Source organism: Lissotriton vulgaris, chromosome 7 (genome assembly GCF_964263255.1).
Source record: "Lissotriton vulgaris chromosome 7, aLisVul1.2, whole genome shotgun sequence".
Taxonomy (NCBI): Eukaryota; Metazoa; Chordata; class Amphibia; order Caudata; family Salamandridae; genus Lissotriton; species Lissotriton vulgaris.
The window spans coordinates 105,843,374-105,857,855 of record NC_141695.1 but is presented as its reverse complement, the minus strand read 5'-3'; the positions used below and the strand labels follow the sequence as shown (position 1 = coordinate 105,857,855).

The 14,482-nt window shown below is 42.7% G+C and overlaps 1 protein-coding gene across 1 annotated transcript in view; it reads left to right on the top strand.

Annotated features, from left to right (window-relative positions):
- Positions 1 to 14,482, top strand: part of LOC147700921 (C-type lectin domain family 2 member D11-like) — a 141,829-nt gene that overhangs the window by 27,904 nt on the left and 99,443 nt on the right. The window contains exon 2 of the mRNA XM_086928544.1: positions 11,832 to 11,939. Coding sequence (XP_086784670.1) covers positions 11,832 to 11,939 — 108 coding nt within the window. The remainder of the gene's footprint in view (positions 1 to 11,831; positions 11,940 to 14,482) is intronic.

The window sequence follows — 14,482 nt, the reverse complement described above, 5'->3', positions numbered from 1 at the left end:
AGCCATCCAACGCACACGAGCACTGTATCGTCGGATGGCTCCCGGCCACCCAACGAATTCAAGGGCTTAAATAATAGTAGCCACCACTGTCCTACTTCCCGCAGATGGAGTGGTTCACAGCATGGAGCAAATAAAAGATAGTCTTAGTTTTGGCTGACAATGCAGGAAGAGGGCGCGAGGAAGGAATTGGCTCCCCATAATGTGGGCTAAGGATCTGTGACTGAAACACAGCGAAAATAGTCTAACAACAAAAAAGCAAAAAAGAGGAAGCCACCTTTCTAAAGTTTGCCAAAGCAAAAAATGGTCAAATTAACCATGCTGAAATACCAGAATACTGTGGCACAAATATTGTCAGACAAAAATATTGTAGCCTAAATATTGTTTAGAAAAATATCGACCCATTGGAGTTAATAATAACAATCTATACCCAAATGGAGAAATAGTTTTATAAAAGATATTTAGGCCACAATAATTATGTCCAATTATATTTTTTGTTAAATTGAGACATACACCTAAGTTTTGTGGCTGCATCGCAGATGGTGTGATCATAAAACTTAGATTCAAATCCCTACTTCCCCACATGGACAAATTCTGTGATCCTGGGCAAGCCGTTTCATCCAATTCTATTTTATTTTTGTTGTCATTGTCTAGAGCTTGAGATGTTTATATCATAGCAGAATTATACTGTTCTTGTTTCCATGTCCCCTCTTATGAGCTGGGTGGGCACCAAACTCATCAAAGAGATGTTTAGTGACCATGAATAGCTGAATGTGGAAGCAGCAGGACTTCTGGTATAGTGCCTCAAGCCGAAGGATCAAGCGTTATGCTCTTATAAGTTCAAGTTTAGTGAGTTTGACTTGTAGCTTAAGGCTTGGGTAGTTTAGGGTATTAGGTTAAGGGATTTAGGTTTGTACTTTAGGTAATGGTATGTATGCCTGTGGGCAAGTGTGAGGTATTGTGGTTTAGGCGTTGTCTTTTTTATACCTTAGTCTAGGTATTGTATTTTATATTGAAAATGCATTTTTGTACTGTTTCACATCCCAAATTAGGTTGTAAATTGTTTTCAGTGCTAGTTTGCAAGATGTGCTTGGTTATAATAATGTGAATGTATGGTGTACTGTAGACTGTGTAGGGTGGGATTTCGTTTTGTGCATGTTGTGTTTAAGGTGTAGGATTTCTGGTTAAAATGTTCATGTTTAAGTGACAGACCTAAAAATGTGAGATTGTGATTATATATGTAGTCGTAGGCAGGGATTTAGGATTAGTTTGATGTACGAGTTTAGCTTTTTAGGCCGAATGAAATAGATATTATAAGGATTTACTCACAACTTTAGGGGTAGAGGTTTGGACCTATATTGCGAAAGTTAGTGGTTTACAAGATTCAGGATTGTAGTATTTGGTGCTATTATTAGATTAAGTGCAAGTTAGTGATGGGGCAAGGGATCAAAGGTAGGGCAATTGGGTAAGATTTAGAAGTGACTTCAACCTGAAATTAAGGTGTGATTTATAATACATTTAGGCGGTATTTTAGTCTTATCTTCCTAGCAGGTTCTTCTTAATCTTAGGAGTTTAGATTTAGTTTGAATGTTTTTAAATGTAGTCTTGAGTATATTTCAATCCTATGAATTTAGGGTGTGTTTTTAACAGTTTAAGCTCATGGGTTCAGGTTTAGGCATTAAAGTTACATTTTTGAGGTTTCATTTTAGGGTTTAGATGCAGGGGTTTTGTTTTACATCTTATGTCTAGATTTGTGTTTTGGCATGTGTTGGAAATGGCCGTTTTTGTTGTATAACCCCACATGTTTTTCCTTCCGCCTCTTCTTTTTCTGACCTAATTTTTGCTGGATTTGGGAATCTGAGCACATTACCACTGCTGATCATTGCCAAAGTGCATGTGCTCTTATCTAAAATGTTATACCAATTGGTTCACCCATGATTGGTGTATTTAGTTTACTTATAAATTCCTAGTAAAGTGGTATACCATATACCTAGGATCTGTAAACCAAATGCTACTAGTGGGCCTGCAGCACTGATTGTGCCACCCACAGAAGTAGACTTTCAAACCTGACTCAGGTCTGCAACTGCAGGCACAGTTTACTTCCACTCCGACTTAGTATTTCCAACAACTTGCCAGTCTCAAACCTTCTTTTTTATCACACGCATGTCACCCGTAAGGTAGCTCTAGGCAGCCCATGGGCAGGATGCAGTATATTTAAAAAGTAGGACATGTACTTTTAAGTTTTACATATCCTGGTAGAAAACTACTCTTACAGTTGTTTTTCAGTGCTGCATGGCCTATCTCCCCTAGAGGTTAACATAGGGATTGCCTTAAACATATTTTAAATGTATTTCCGATTGGGAGCAGATAGAATTTCAAAGTTTGGTGTCTCTGGACTGGAAATCTGGGAACTTTTGATCTTCAAAGGCCTCTTTGATGTGTCCCCAACTTCAAAGGTACATTTGGGTAAAAGTACTGGACCTCTGACACCACCAAATCAGAACTTTACTGAAACCAAGGACATTCTGCCTGGAAGAAGAGCTGCTGTGCTGCAGGAGAGACTGCAACTTTTATACCTGCATTGCTGTGTTGGCCTGCTGTCTGCTGTTTTCAATGCTGAAAGAGGGACTGTCATTTCGCTACCTGCTCTGCTGTGTTGGCATGCTGCTTCTTGCCTGGGCATGAGAGGAATTGGACCCACGATTCTCAAAGGGCTTGCTGGCTTGCCTCCTGTTTTCTGATGTCTCAGGTACATATAAGACTTAGGACAACCTTGCTGGTGCTGTTAGAACCTGCCATATTGAGTCCTACCCATGCCAAAGGTGCCCCCTCTAGTCCTAGGAACTTGGAAGTGTGCATTCTGCACTACAGACCCTTTAAATAAAGTTTTATGGGCTCTTTGTGACCACAAACGGGTCATTTCATTCTGAAATCCTGTCGCTCACTTGTCAGCTGATTGGCGACCCACCGGAAGGGTGGCGGGCCAGGGAGTGAGTATGGAGGCCACAAAGTGAGTCTTGAGCTTTGCGAGTTTGGGGGGGGCAGGAGTAGTTCTCGGCCTTCCTTCTTGCGGGGATCGGACTCTCTCTCCCCTGCCCGCGGGAGTCTGCTTTGCCCCAGCCGGCAGAGGCCTAGGGGCAGGGCCCCAACCTCGACGGTGACCAAGCTAGACCAGGGGTTGCTGTTTTATTTCACGTAGTATGCTGCACCCTCCATTGGCACGCAGTGACGCTCCACACAAGCCCCGCCACAGAAGGTGGTGGCTTGGTGTTGTCTGTGTGTGCCTGGCTCTGTGTGTGTCTGGCTCTGTGTGTGTCTGGCTCTGTGTGTTTCTGGCTCTGTGTGTCTGGCTCTGTGTGTTTGTGGCTCTGTTTGTGAGTGTCGGTCTTGGTGTGTGTGGCTGTGTGTGTGTGTGTGTGGCTGTGTGTGTGTGTGGCTCTGTGTGTGCGTGTCTCTGTGTGTGCGTGTCTCTGTGTGTGTGTGTGTGTCTGTGTGTGTGTGTGTCTGTGTGTGTGTGTGTGTGTCTGTGTGTGTGTGCGTGTGTGTGCGTGTCTCTGTGTGTGTGTGTGTGCATGGCTCTGTATGTGTGTGGCACTGTGTGTGTGGCTGTGTGTGTGTGTGGCTGTGTGTGTGTGTGGCTCTGTGCTGGTTTTCAGAGCTTTCTGCGGGCGTTCGGTGGGCCTCTCCCGCCCCAAAGCCGGTGCAGTCTCTGATGTGGGGCTTGGTGCTTGCTCTGGTGGACCCCCCGCCCTCGCCGTATTTGAGTGCTTGCTTTCCCGCATGCCCAGGCATTAAGGGCTCCTTGCGGTAAGCTGGCGGGCATGGGTTTGATACCCTGATTGTGGTGGCGGGACTCGGTCGTCCGATCCCTGCAGCAGTCCCCTCTGCCCTATCCCCCCGCTCCGACCTCCCCACCTCTGTGTGTGTCTGTGTGTGTGTGTGTGTGTCTCTCTGTGTGTGTCTGTGTGTGTGTGTCTCTGTGTGTGTGTGTGTGTGTGTGGCTCTGTGTGTGTGTGTGGCTGTGTGTGGCTGTGGGTGTGTGGCTCTGTGTGTGTGGCTGTGTGTGTGGCTGTGTGTGTGTGTGTGGCTGTGTGTGTGTGTTTTTGAAACCTAAATAAAACACATTATTTGCAATGTCAATAGCTCAAACTCGCGTAAATACGCAACCTATTGCATTGCAAATGCAATAGGTCTCGCATTTGCGAGAGATTAAGCTATTGGCATTGTCAATGACAATGCCATTTATTTATCTGTTTTCAAAACCAACACATAAATAAAAATGTTGTCATTTACAATGCCAATAGCTCTAACTTTGGAAAGGCGAGACCGTTGCATTGTAAATGCTTGTTTTCCATCTATCCCTAACTTTTTCATATAGTGAAAGGGACTTATTCTCATCAAGGATTTTAACCCAATTGCCAATCCTCCGTTGTATGGGGTGGTTAAAGGCTTCACTGATATTGGTTTTATATCACAGGTTTTCCATATCTAGCTTTTCCAATATAGGTTTTAATCTGATAAATTACCACTTTAAAATGATATTTGAGTGCTGAAGCCCCATTTCAATCTCTGCCCAGGTTTTCCAAACGTTCCCCTTAATAAAATCCTGGATCTGAACATACCCGTTTTCTTCCCACAACCTTAGTTTGTTATTCTCCAAGATGCCTGTTTCCCCCGTGGACATATTCGAAAGCCTGGTTGAAACATTAATTCTTAAAATATCGTAGTGTGCTAAAAGCTGGGTTTTTTGTTTAAATAACCATTGTAGAGTCTTATAACGTACTTTCTTAGGGTACTTTGTGACTCTAGTAAGGTCTACACTGTTATATTCCCTTAGGATCTTTTTCATAAAGAAATTATCTGCCTCTTGTGGATCCCAAAATAAAATCTAAAACTGTGATGTGCAAATGTCTCATAATAATAATTTCTAATTTTCGGAAAAGATAATCCTCCTTCTGAGACCGAATAGTTTAAAGTGCTGAGTGCCAATCTTGGTACATTATTTGCCCATAAAAAAGAAGAGAACATACTGTCTATTTCTTTAAAAAAAGAATGCTGTATTGCACAAGGTTCTGCACTAAAAATAAAATTAAGCAATGGAAGAATAGACATTCGGATTAACGCAACTCGTCCTATTATTGATAACGGGAGCTGATTCCAACGTGTTAGCTGAGAGTGTACCTTTTTATAAGAGTTTTTGCAGAGTACACCCAAAACTGAAAAAAATCATTCCTCTTCCTTATATTTACGATCTGCATTTAACATAAACAAAACATTACTTATTAATTAGTCCAAATATTAAACTCCCAATTCATAAGGTTTCAATCATCCTCTGCAAAGGTAAACACATTCTCCACGAATGACTCCTTCCATTAGTCATCCACCACCCTTATTGTTGAGATCGAGCTGTAACAAAGACAAGGAGATAACATTGGGACTGATATATAAGACTATGATGCAGCATAGGGATGAAAATCGGGAAGACATTTTGAGAGTTCAGAACTCTTGTAAGAAGTTACAGAACTCAGTTAGGCGTCTTGCTAAATCACACACTGAGTTCGCAGTGAGAGCTAATGAAGCTGAGGCACGCATATCTACCCTCGAGGACGAACTAGTACAACAAAAGAAAACATTTGAACTTCAACTTGCCCATAGGGAGGATGTCAATTGGAAACTGACCGATTTAGAGAATCGGTCATGAATAAATAATTTAAGATTTTTACAGATTCCGGAGGGCAAGGAGGGGTCTGATCCTCGAGGTTTTAGAATTAAGTTACTTAAAGAGTCATTTTCAGAGTCCACTAGTTGGGATTGGGAAAGAGGTTGAGCGCACACATAGGTTTCCATTTAAAAATAGAACAAATCAGCGGGATGAGAAAACAAGAGCTATTTCAGTGGCATTCAACAGCTTCTTGGGCCGCGAGAATTTTTTTTATGAAAGATCACCCGGACAAAAGGAGAACTGGTTTAGACTGCGAGTACTTTGTGCGTCCCGACCTCTGTAAACAGTCTGTTGAATTAAGATGGCAGTTTCAGCAGCTAATACCTGAGTTTCAAAATAAGGGTGCACAGGCCTACCTGATGTTTCCAGCTAAAATGAAAGTGATATATAGGGAACGCACTCATTTTTTTATGACTGCTGCCGCGGCTAAGGATTTTTTGGGTACATGTAGTTAGATTGTGGTAGGTAGTTTAGCTGTCATACATAATTAAGGAACTAATATGCCATTTCTCCATTGCTCCTCAATTTGCTTCAGCAGCAAAGGTCTTTAATTTTTTTTTCTTACAGGATAGGTAGTAAGATGTCCTGTGTGTAACGGCAGGAGGATGGGGGCTAGCTCGCATCAACAGGACCTTAAATCCTAAAGCCTCTATTAAGGGTTTGGGGGGGGTTGCGGAGCAATGTGTAATTTAGCTGAGGATCAGGGGCTGGTGGATGTTTGGGGCTACTTGAGACCACAGGACAGCGGGTATACATTCTACTCTTATCCGCATAAGAAATTTGTCAGATTGGATTATTTGTTTGCTCCAGCTTCAGTATTGGAAGGTGCGACTGTTAGTGTCTACCCCAGAATTTCGTCTGACCATGCTTCTATTGCATTGGAGATACAAGCAGATATAATCAGAACTAGATCTTTAAATTTTACATATGACAGGAAGCTGGGGCTAAATAGTGACTTTGAAGCCTATATGGGAAGATGGATCCAGTTATTTTTCGAGGAAAATAAAGGTTCTGCTACGGTCCCTATAATTTGGGATACTTTCAAGGCAGGATTTCATGGAGAATGCATGAGCTTCACGTTTCATCATCAAAAGAAGGCTAGACAAGAGTTGGATAAGTTATACCAGCATTTAATTCAGGCTGAAACTTTATTGATGGATGGGGTGGCCAGAGGGCAGAACTATTTGAGCTATTTGGAGGATAAAGTAGCAAAAGAGAGGGCGAAGGTGGCGGGGTTTTGTTGTGTGGAGAACGCAAGGAGGTTTTTAACATCGAAGATGGAAAAACATGAGTATGGGGAAACAATTGGAAAGAGACTGGCGGTACAGCTTCGTATGAAGGAATCGGCAAGAAATATTGTGACAATGAAGGATGCACGGGGGTGGCACACTCTGATCCTCAAGAAATTTTAAAAATCTTTTGGCAATTTTACTCAGAATTATACAGAGGGACTGATGAGGATGGTCTAGACTGGTTAGAAATGTTTGAATTAGGTTTAAATAAACTAGATCCAAATGTGGCGCTGCAACTGGAAGCCCCGAGGAAATCGAAAAAGCTGTAAAAAGTCTTGCAATTGGCAAAGCTGCTGGTCCCGATCGAATACCTACTGAGGTTTATAGACAGTTCTATAGTATTATCAAGAAGGAGCTCTTAGAAGTGATGCAGGCCGCTCAACAGGGTTCCCCCCAAGATCATGGTCGGATGCTACTATTGCTGTTTTTTGTAAGAAAGGAAAGCCATCTGATTCAGTAGGGTCATATCGACCTATATCGTTATTAAACGCAGATAATAACATTTACTCAAAAATACTTGCTGATCGGATATCAAACTGTATGGTTTCTTTAGTGTCACCGCATCAACACGGTTTCATACCAAAAAGAGGAAATAAGAGCACGTCAATAAAGTTATCACGTTATTTGACATTGCTGCTGTAAAAAAAAGGTTTGGCTCTTGTTTTATTAGATGCTGAAAAAGCATTCGACCGCGTTCAATGGGGGTACCTGTGGAAGCTGATGCAGAAAATGGGTTTTGGTTCAAAATTTATGGTTGCCATACAATCTTTATATATTACACCGATGGCCAAAATTTCAGCTATGGGCCTTCTTTCTGACCGTGTCAATATTACACGTGATACACGCCAAGGTTGCCCTTGCTCCCCTCTTTTATTTGCCCTCTACATTAATCCTTTTATTGAACAGTTGAATAGAAGTATTTTAATCCCACCCTATCATGCATTGGAGTATTATTTTTCCGTGTTTACCTATGCCGATGATATCGCGGTCACAACGGTAAATCCTGGCACTGCAATTAGGGAAATTGAGCGGTTGGCCAAGGAGTTCTGGCGAGTGTCAGGATACAAACTGAACAAGTCAAAAATGCAGATTTTATGCTCGGAAACTGTAGGTTGGATGGATGGGAGAGTTGTAAAGGAGGCAACATACCTGGGCATTCAACTTAGGGCAAATATGACCGAATTAGTTGAGGTTAACTGGAAAACACTGATGAATAAAATTAGGCAGTCGTTAGATAGATGGGACCGCCTGTATCTAACTATCATCGGTCGCACTAATGTGATAAAAATGAATGTGTTACCAAAAGTATTATATTTATTTAGGTCAATGCCTCTAGAAATTACTAAGGACAAGATACAGGCCTTACAGGCGAGGTGTGGTAAATTTATCTGGAGTCCAGGGAAACCAAGGCGGGCAATGAAGTTTATGACGTTACCATATATAAGGGGTGGACTGGGAGTTCCCGATTTTTTTTAATATTATGTAACCTGTTTTCTATTAAAGATGAGGACGCTTATTACTGGAGAGATAGGAGCCAATGTGGCTAATATCCCTTCTATTTTTGAAATGCAACTTGGGCAATTTGCAAAGCAATCTTTTTTTAAGGAGATTGACGGGTCCTACTACAAACGGACACGTTTTAAGGTAGTGGTGGGCGCATTTAAGGTCTGGAAATGGCTCTTCAATAGAATGGAGATAGGGAAACTATCTTACTACACGCCTTTTAATGCGTATAGGCTTCTTCCAGATATATTCTATGACGATATGGCTATAAACTGGCAGCAGAAAGGGGTCAGATGTCTGGGAGATATGTCAAAAGAACAAGGGATTCTTAAATCTTTTGAGGAGTTAAAAATACAGTTTTCAATCCCTAGAAACTTTTTTTTTTAATTTTTGCAAATTCGTGATTTTCTGTATAGACGGAAACTTAAATTACAGCAGAATACAATTATAGAAGCAGTTAGGAGATCAGTTAATATAGGTATTGTATATCAATTGCTACTCGCGGATAGGAGTGATGATTTAAATAAAGTGAGGGTTAAATGGTCGGGCTTATTAGACAACTTAGAAATAGATGTGGAAGATCTTTTACTCCTCCCCAAGGAGGCACTAATGTCGGCAAATTTAAAGGCCCAGTTCTTTAAAACTCTGTATGATTTGTATTATACCCTGATTCCAATGGCAAAATGGGGAGGAGGCAATAATGGCAAGTGTTTTAGATGTGGGGATGATGATGCAGGGGCAGTGCATATTTTTGTCAGCCGTGTTAAACTTCAAGGTTTTATTTCGGATCTTGAAATTTTTTTAACCTTTGTAATAAGAATACCGATACATATAACCCCTGCTATGTTGATGTAGGGAAAAATACCAAAGGATAGCATTGATGAGCCATTATTTAAACATCATCACTTCATATTTATGCTATGACTGTAGCTCGCCTATGTATAGCCACGGACTGGCTCCAGGAAAAACCATTAATTTATGGCGTGTTAAACTGTTAAATCTGTACAATCGGGAGTGGGGATTGTTTTCTATTAAGGGACAAAGGAAAAGAAGAATAGGTATAAAAATATGGAGTGCGTTTCGCGACTACTATTAGGACTGAATAATTCCTTTTTTTTCTTTTTTTGGGATATGTATGTGAACTGTAATCATTTTTGGCTTGTAATTTTTGCTGTGAACAATAAAATAAATAATAAAAAAAAAACAAAGACAACATTATCAAACTAGGCTTGGACCTAGCCTGGGATAATATTACCCTCTATATCTTTGATAAAATCCATATTTTCTGAACACCAAAACTGATGAAAATCTCAATTTTACGGCAAGATTAATAAAGACAAATCAACTATCCAATACATCAGAGTACAAATCTCAATTAAAGTATAGAATCAAACAACTCAGTAAAGTCCAGGACAGCAAAATACAAAGTATATAATGGGAGAGTAATCCTGCATGGGCTCGCCTCCAACTGTTAATAATAAAAGCCATCCAAAAAGAGCACATTTTTATAGTGGTCTGAAAAAAAAATGTGATGCATGCAATGCAGTTGTACACAATTCCCTCAAAAAGACTCATCAGACCTAAGCAAAGTGAAACAGTTGCGTGGAAATGCATTTGAAAAGTCTCTCATTATTCTAGAATATGAAGCTTTGCACTGACACTTTCTGTATTGAAAAAAAACTGCTATATTATGTTTGATTCTGCTAAGACAGGTAGGTACAACCTTCAACATGTACAGCTTTGCTGAAACAACATATTCTTGAGAAGGTCATCGTCTTGCCTGTGAAAATACATTCAGCATCATTTAACTGAGACGAAAATACGGGACTATACACATAGTACAGGACATTGATAGTAAAGGTCACAAACAAAATGGAGTATAAGGCTCACGATTGCTAAGTTAACTAGAGTTTGATTTTCATTAGTGCAATGCATTTGTTTTCAGAAAAAAAAGCTCACACTACTTTCTGGTGGGTTTATGTGTTTGCGGCCATTCCCTTCGCCTACAGCGGCCTTCACTGCTGCTCTCATCTTTGTCACAGAGGTTCTTCGGCCAGCAAGAGGCATTTTTATTAACCTTCCTTTTTGCCTGGACCCCTAAGACCACTCTATTCCTCATGCACCTCATAGCTGCCACCTCTGGCACCACACAACAGCCACCCCCGTCTTGTGTAAGATGTCTTCTTTTGCCACAGATGTCTGTGCCTGAGGTTTAGAAATAGAAGGAGGTGCGGGTAGTGGAATTTCAGTTCCTGACTCCACTCACAGATTCGGCCGACCTTCCAACTTACACAGTGCCACTGTGTGATATCGGCTACTATCACACAGTCACCTGGTGAGGAGCCAGTATCACATGGTGGGCACACAATTAGCTGAACACCACCCCCTCCCCCGCAGCATACCTGCCTACTTGAACAAAAATTTACTTATGTCCTGTGGTGTTTTCACATCCCTTAATGGATGTCGACAGTTCCACGCCTTGGGAAACCACTATTTACAGTGGTTTACAGCTCGATTTCCCTGCCACCGTGTGATATCGGTTCCTCATCGTGCGACCGTCTGATGGGAGCCGATATCGTGTGTCACATGGTGGTGGCACAGTGTGAGTTGGCAGGTATGCTGCAGGGCACAGGTTTCCAGCTAATTGTTTGGATGTTGTGCTCAGCTGATGTCCATTACAAGGTGTGAAACCTCCCCAGTTCATCGGAGGCAGCCTCAAAGGTTTGTTTTTGAGCTTTTCGGGGCAGTTGGGCAGGGGTTTCGGAAAATGTGGGATTTGAGGCAGTGTATTAAAAGTGCCTTGGTCTGTGTGAGGCACTAAGCTTAGCCCCTTTCCTGGCATGATGAAAATGTTTCAAACGCTAGCAGGTCTAATGCAGTCATGTTATTATTTCATATACAATGACTTAAAAGCTTCTTCCTGGTACAAACAGTGCTTTGCATTAAGGATAAGGATAATTACGCACTCATATAGCTCACGACTACCCAGAGGCATCTCAGCGCTTGTACGAATACCACCGAGGAACCCTTCCTGGCCTTTCCCTGTAAGGAGCCCACTCCTGGGCACCCCCCAGGTGAAGTCAGGCACCCTCAGCGTTGTTGGGGCCATTGTAGAAATTAAGCAAGCTATTGCCCAGAGGTGGGCTCATGATCAGAATAGGCAGTGAGGCGAGAATTATCAGGTCCGATGAAATTGAGCCCGAGACCCACCAAGGCAGGAATTAAACCCTGGTCCCAGCCAGACTACTGTATTAGTGTTTGCTGCTCTAACCATTGAGCCATTAGCACTCACTGAATGAACATCTTTTTCTTTCTAGATCATAAGCTGCCTGAGCTTCTGAGAAGAGCGCCCAGAGCCCATCTGCAGGCTGCTGTCATAGCTGCGCTGATGGTCACTGTAGCCGTTCTCGTGGTGTACCTCGCAGGTAAGTGTCCGCCTCTTTGTGTTGTGACACCCTTTGAACCCCTTTTTCCGGTCTTCCAAAAGGCCGTTTGAACCCCATTTCCCTGTCTTCCAAAAGGCCGCTACTGCCTCAGCCCTGACATGTAGGGTGACCAGATGTCCCGGATTTGCCCGGACAGTCCCGGGTTTTCACAGGCTGTCCCAGCAGATTTCGGTACTTTTGGCTCATGTCCCGGTTTTTAGAGGGGGTCGACTGAAAACAGTGAGAGGCACTTTTTTGGGTGTTATAAAGCTGTGCTAGTGAGCAGCTGTATAAGTAAGCAGTTTAATTAATATGTATGATGTTGGTTGTAGAAATTAGATTCGATTTATTTTCTTAATGCCTTTTCTGTGATCTTATGTTGATGAGAACTGTCATTCTGCACCGTTCTTTTGATGAAAAATTGCAGTCCTTCTTCTATTTTCTGAAAATGTCCCGGTTTTTGGTTCTCAAGATCTGGTCACATTACTGACATGGGAACCCCGTGTCCACACGGACTCTGCCTCCTTTGCACCGCCAATGCCTCATGTGTAAACGAATACGCGCCAGGTCACAGTTTTGCTCCAAAGTCCGTGGCCGGATCTATTTCTATGTGTTGGGAGGGGATTTGCCAAACACCAAGGCTGCGCATTGTCGATTCCACTGCATGCCTCTTTCATCCATCATCAGAGGCTCCCTCTCCTTTATGTCTCTTTTGCTGGTACAGTAAGGGTTGGAGCCCATTCCTGGCATGTGACACGTGTCACTCTGTCATGTGGCATATGCCACAGCTGATGTGACATATGCTACAGATTTTTACATGGTCTTTCATGATTATCAGTTGATGATTTCCAAAGGACTATCTTTCACTCTGCTAAAATAAATAAACTGTTTAAAAAAACAAAACAATATAAAAAAATAATTTCCCGAGGTGGGGTTTGAACCCTTGTCAAAAAGCATACATCACCCCTGTGAACTACCACTGTACCATCTTTTCTGCATACATTTTTTCAGCCCTAAGCCTTTCTGTCTTTAAAAAAGGGTGATGTCCCTCTTCTGTTTCCATGCTGTTTTCTTCTTACATGCCACACATCTACACTTAATTTTCGTTATTTATAAACAAAGAGCCCTTCCTTCCTCTCATTCTGGTACTTGACCCATGCATTTAGTTTTCTTACACAACCATTCCCAAGGTCTCAGTCCACAAATTAAGGGATTTCTTTCATAGCAAACCTGGTCCCCCTTCCACGTGCCAAAAATGTTTGAAATGCACTGGCTTGACCAAAAAGGCCACAAATCTCACAGACACTGCTAGGGGTAATTTACAAAAGGGCATCTTTCATTTGGGTAAAATAGAAAAAAAATAGAAAATAATATAAAAATCGATTTTCCCCAGCTGGGGTTTGAACCCTTGTCAAAAAGCACTCACAGCCCCTGTGAACTGCCCCTGTACCATCTGTTCTGCATAGAATATCTGTGCCCAAAACTTTTGTGTCTTAGAGAAAGGGTGATGTCCTTCATCTGTTTCCAAGCCGTTTTTCTGCTTACATGCCACAAATCTACACTTGATTTTAGTTATTTATAAACAAAGAGCCCTTCCTTCCTCTCATTCTGGCACTTGGCCCATGCATTTAGTTTTCTTACACAACTATGCCCAAAGTCTCATTCCACAAATTAATGGATTTCTTTCATAGCAAACCTTGCCCCCTTCCACGTGCCACAGCATGCCAAAAATGTCTGACATGCACTGGCTCGACTAAAAAGGCCACAAATCTCAGACACTGCTAGGGGTGTTTTACAAAAGGGCATCTTTCATTTGGGTAAAATAGAAAAAATGGAAAATAAAATAAAAATTGAATTTCCCCAGAGGGGTGTGGCTTGGCGCCGATGGAGTGAACAGCACAGCGTGCAAGCTCCTGTCAGCCAGCCGCCATCGAATGCCACCCTAACCACCTGAACGAGACAGCTTCTGCAGCGCGCTCTCATAATCATACAGAGGGTGAGGTGTGAGTTGGAGATGGAGAAACCCGTCCCAAAGTCCTAAAACGGGGGAATAACAAAATCTGACCATAGCCGGTAGGTGAGCCTAGATGGTAGCGCCCATGACAATGTTGCGGAGCAGAGAGGAAAACCCAGTCAACAGCACTGACCAAGCGGTAGTATACAGAGACGTAGAGTGTCCGCTCCTGTCCAGCTACAAGCCCTGGAACAGGGCCTGGAGACTCCCCAGGGCCGCAACAGAGGAGCGGAGTGGTGGTGGATTCAGACCTGCTAGGGATCCCCGTGGTAGGCCTGAGCACAGAGCTTGATAATCACTGGGGAAAGCAAGCAGGGCAAATCCTAGTGAACATGGAGCTGGTCCCCCGGAGGTGAGCAGATTGCAGCGATATGGATGAGACCAGAAGGGGCAGCGGCTAACAGCCAGGACAGAGGCAGAGGAGGCCTCCCCTCTCCTTCAGTGCGACAGAGCGAGTGCGGCCCTCGAGACTTTGGTGGGCGCTCGAAGGAGAGGGAGGCCCAGAGAAGCCAGGTGATAGCAGCAGAGA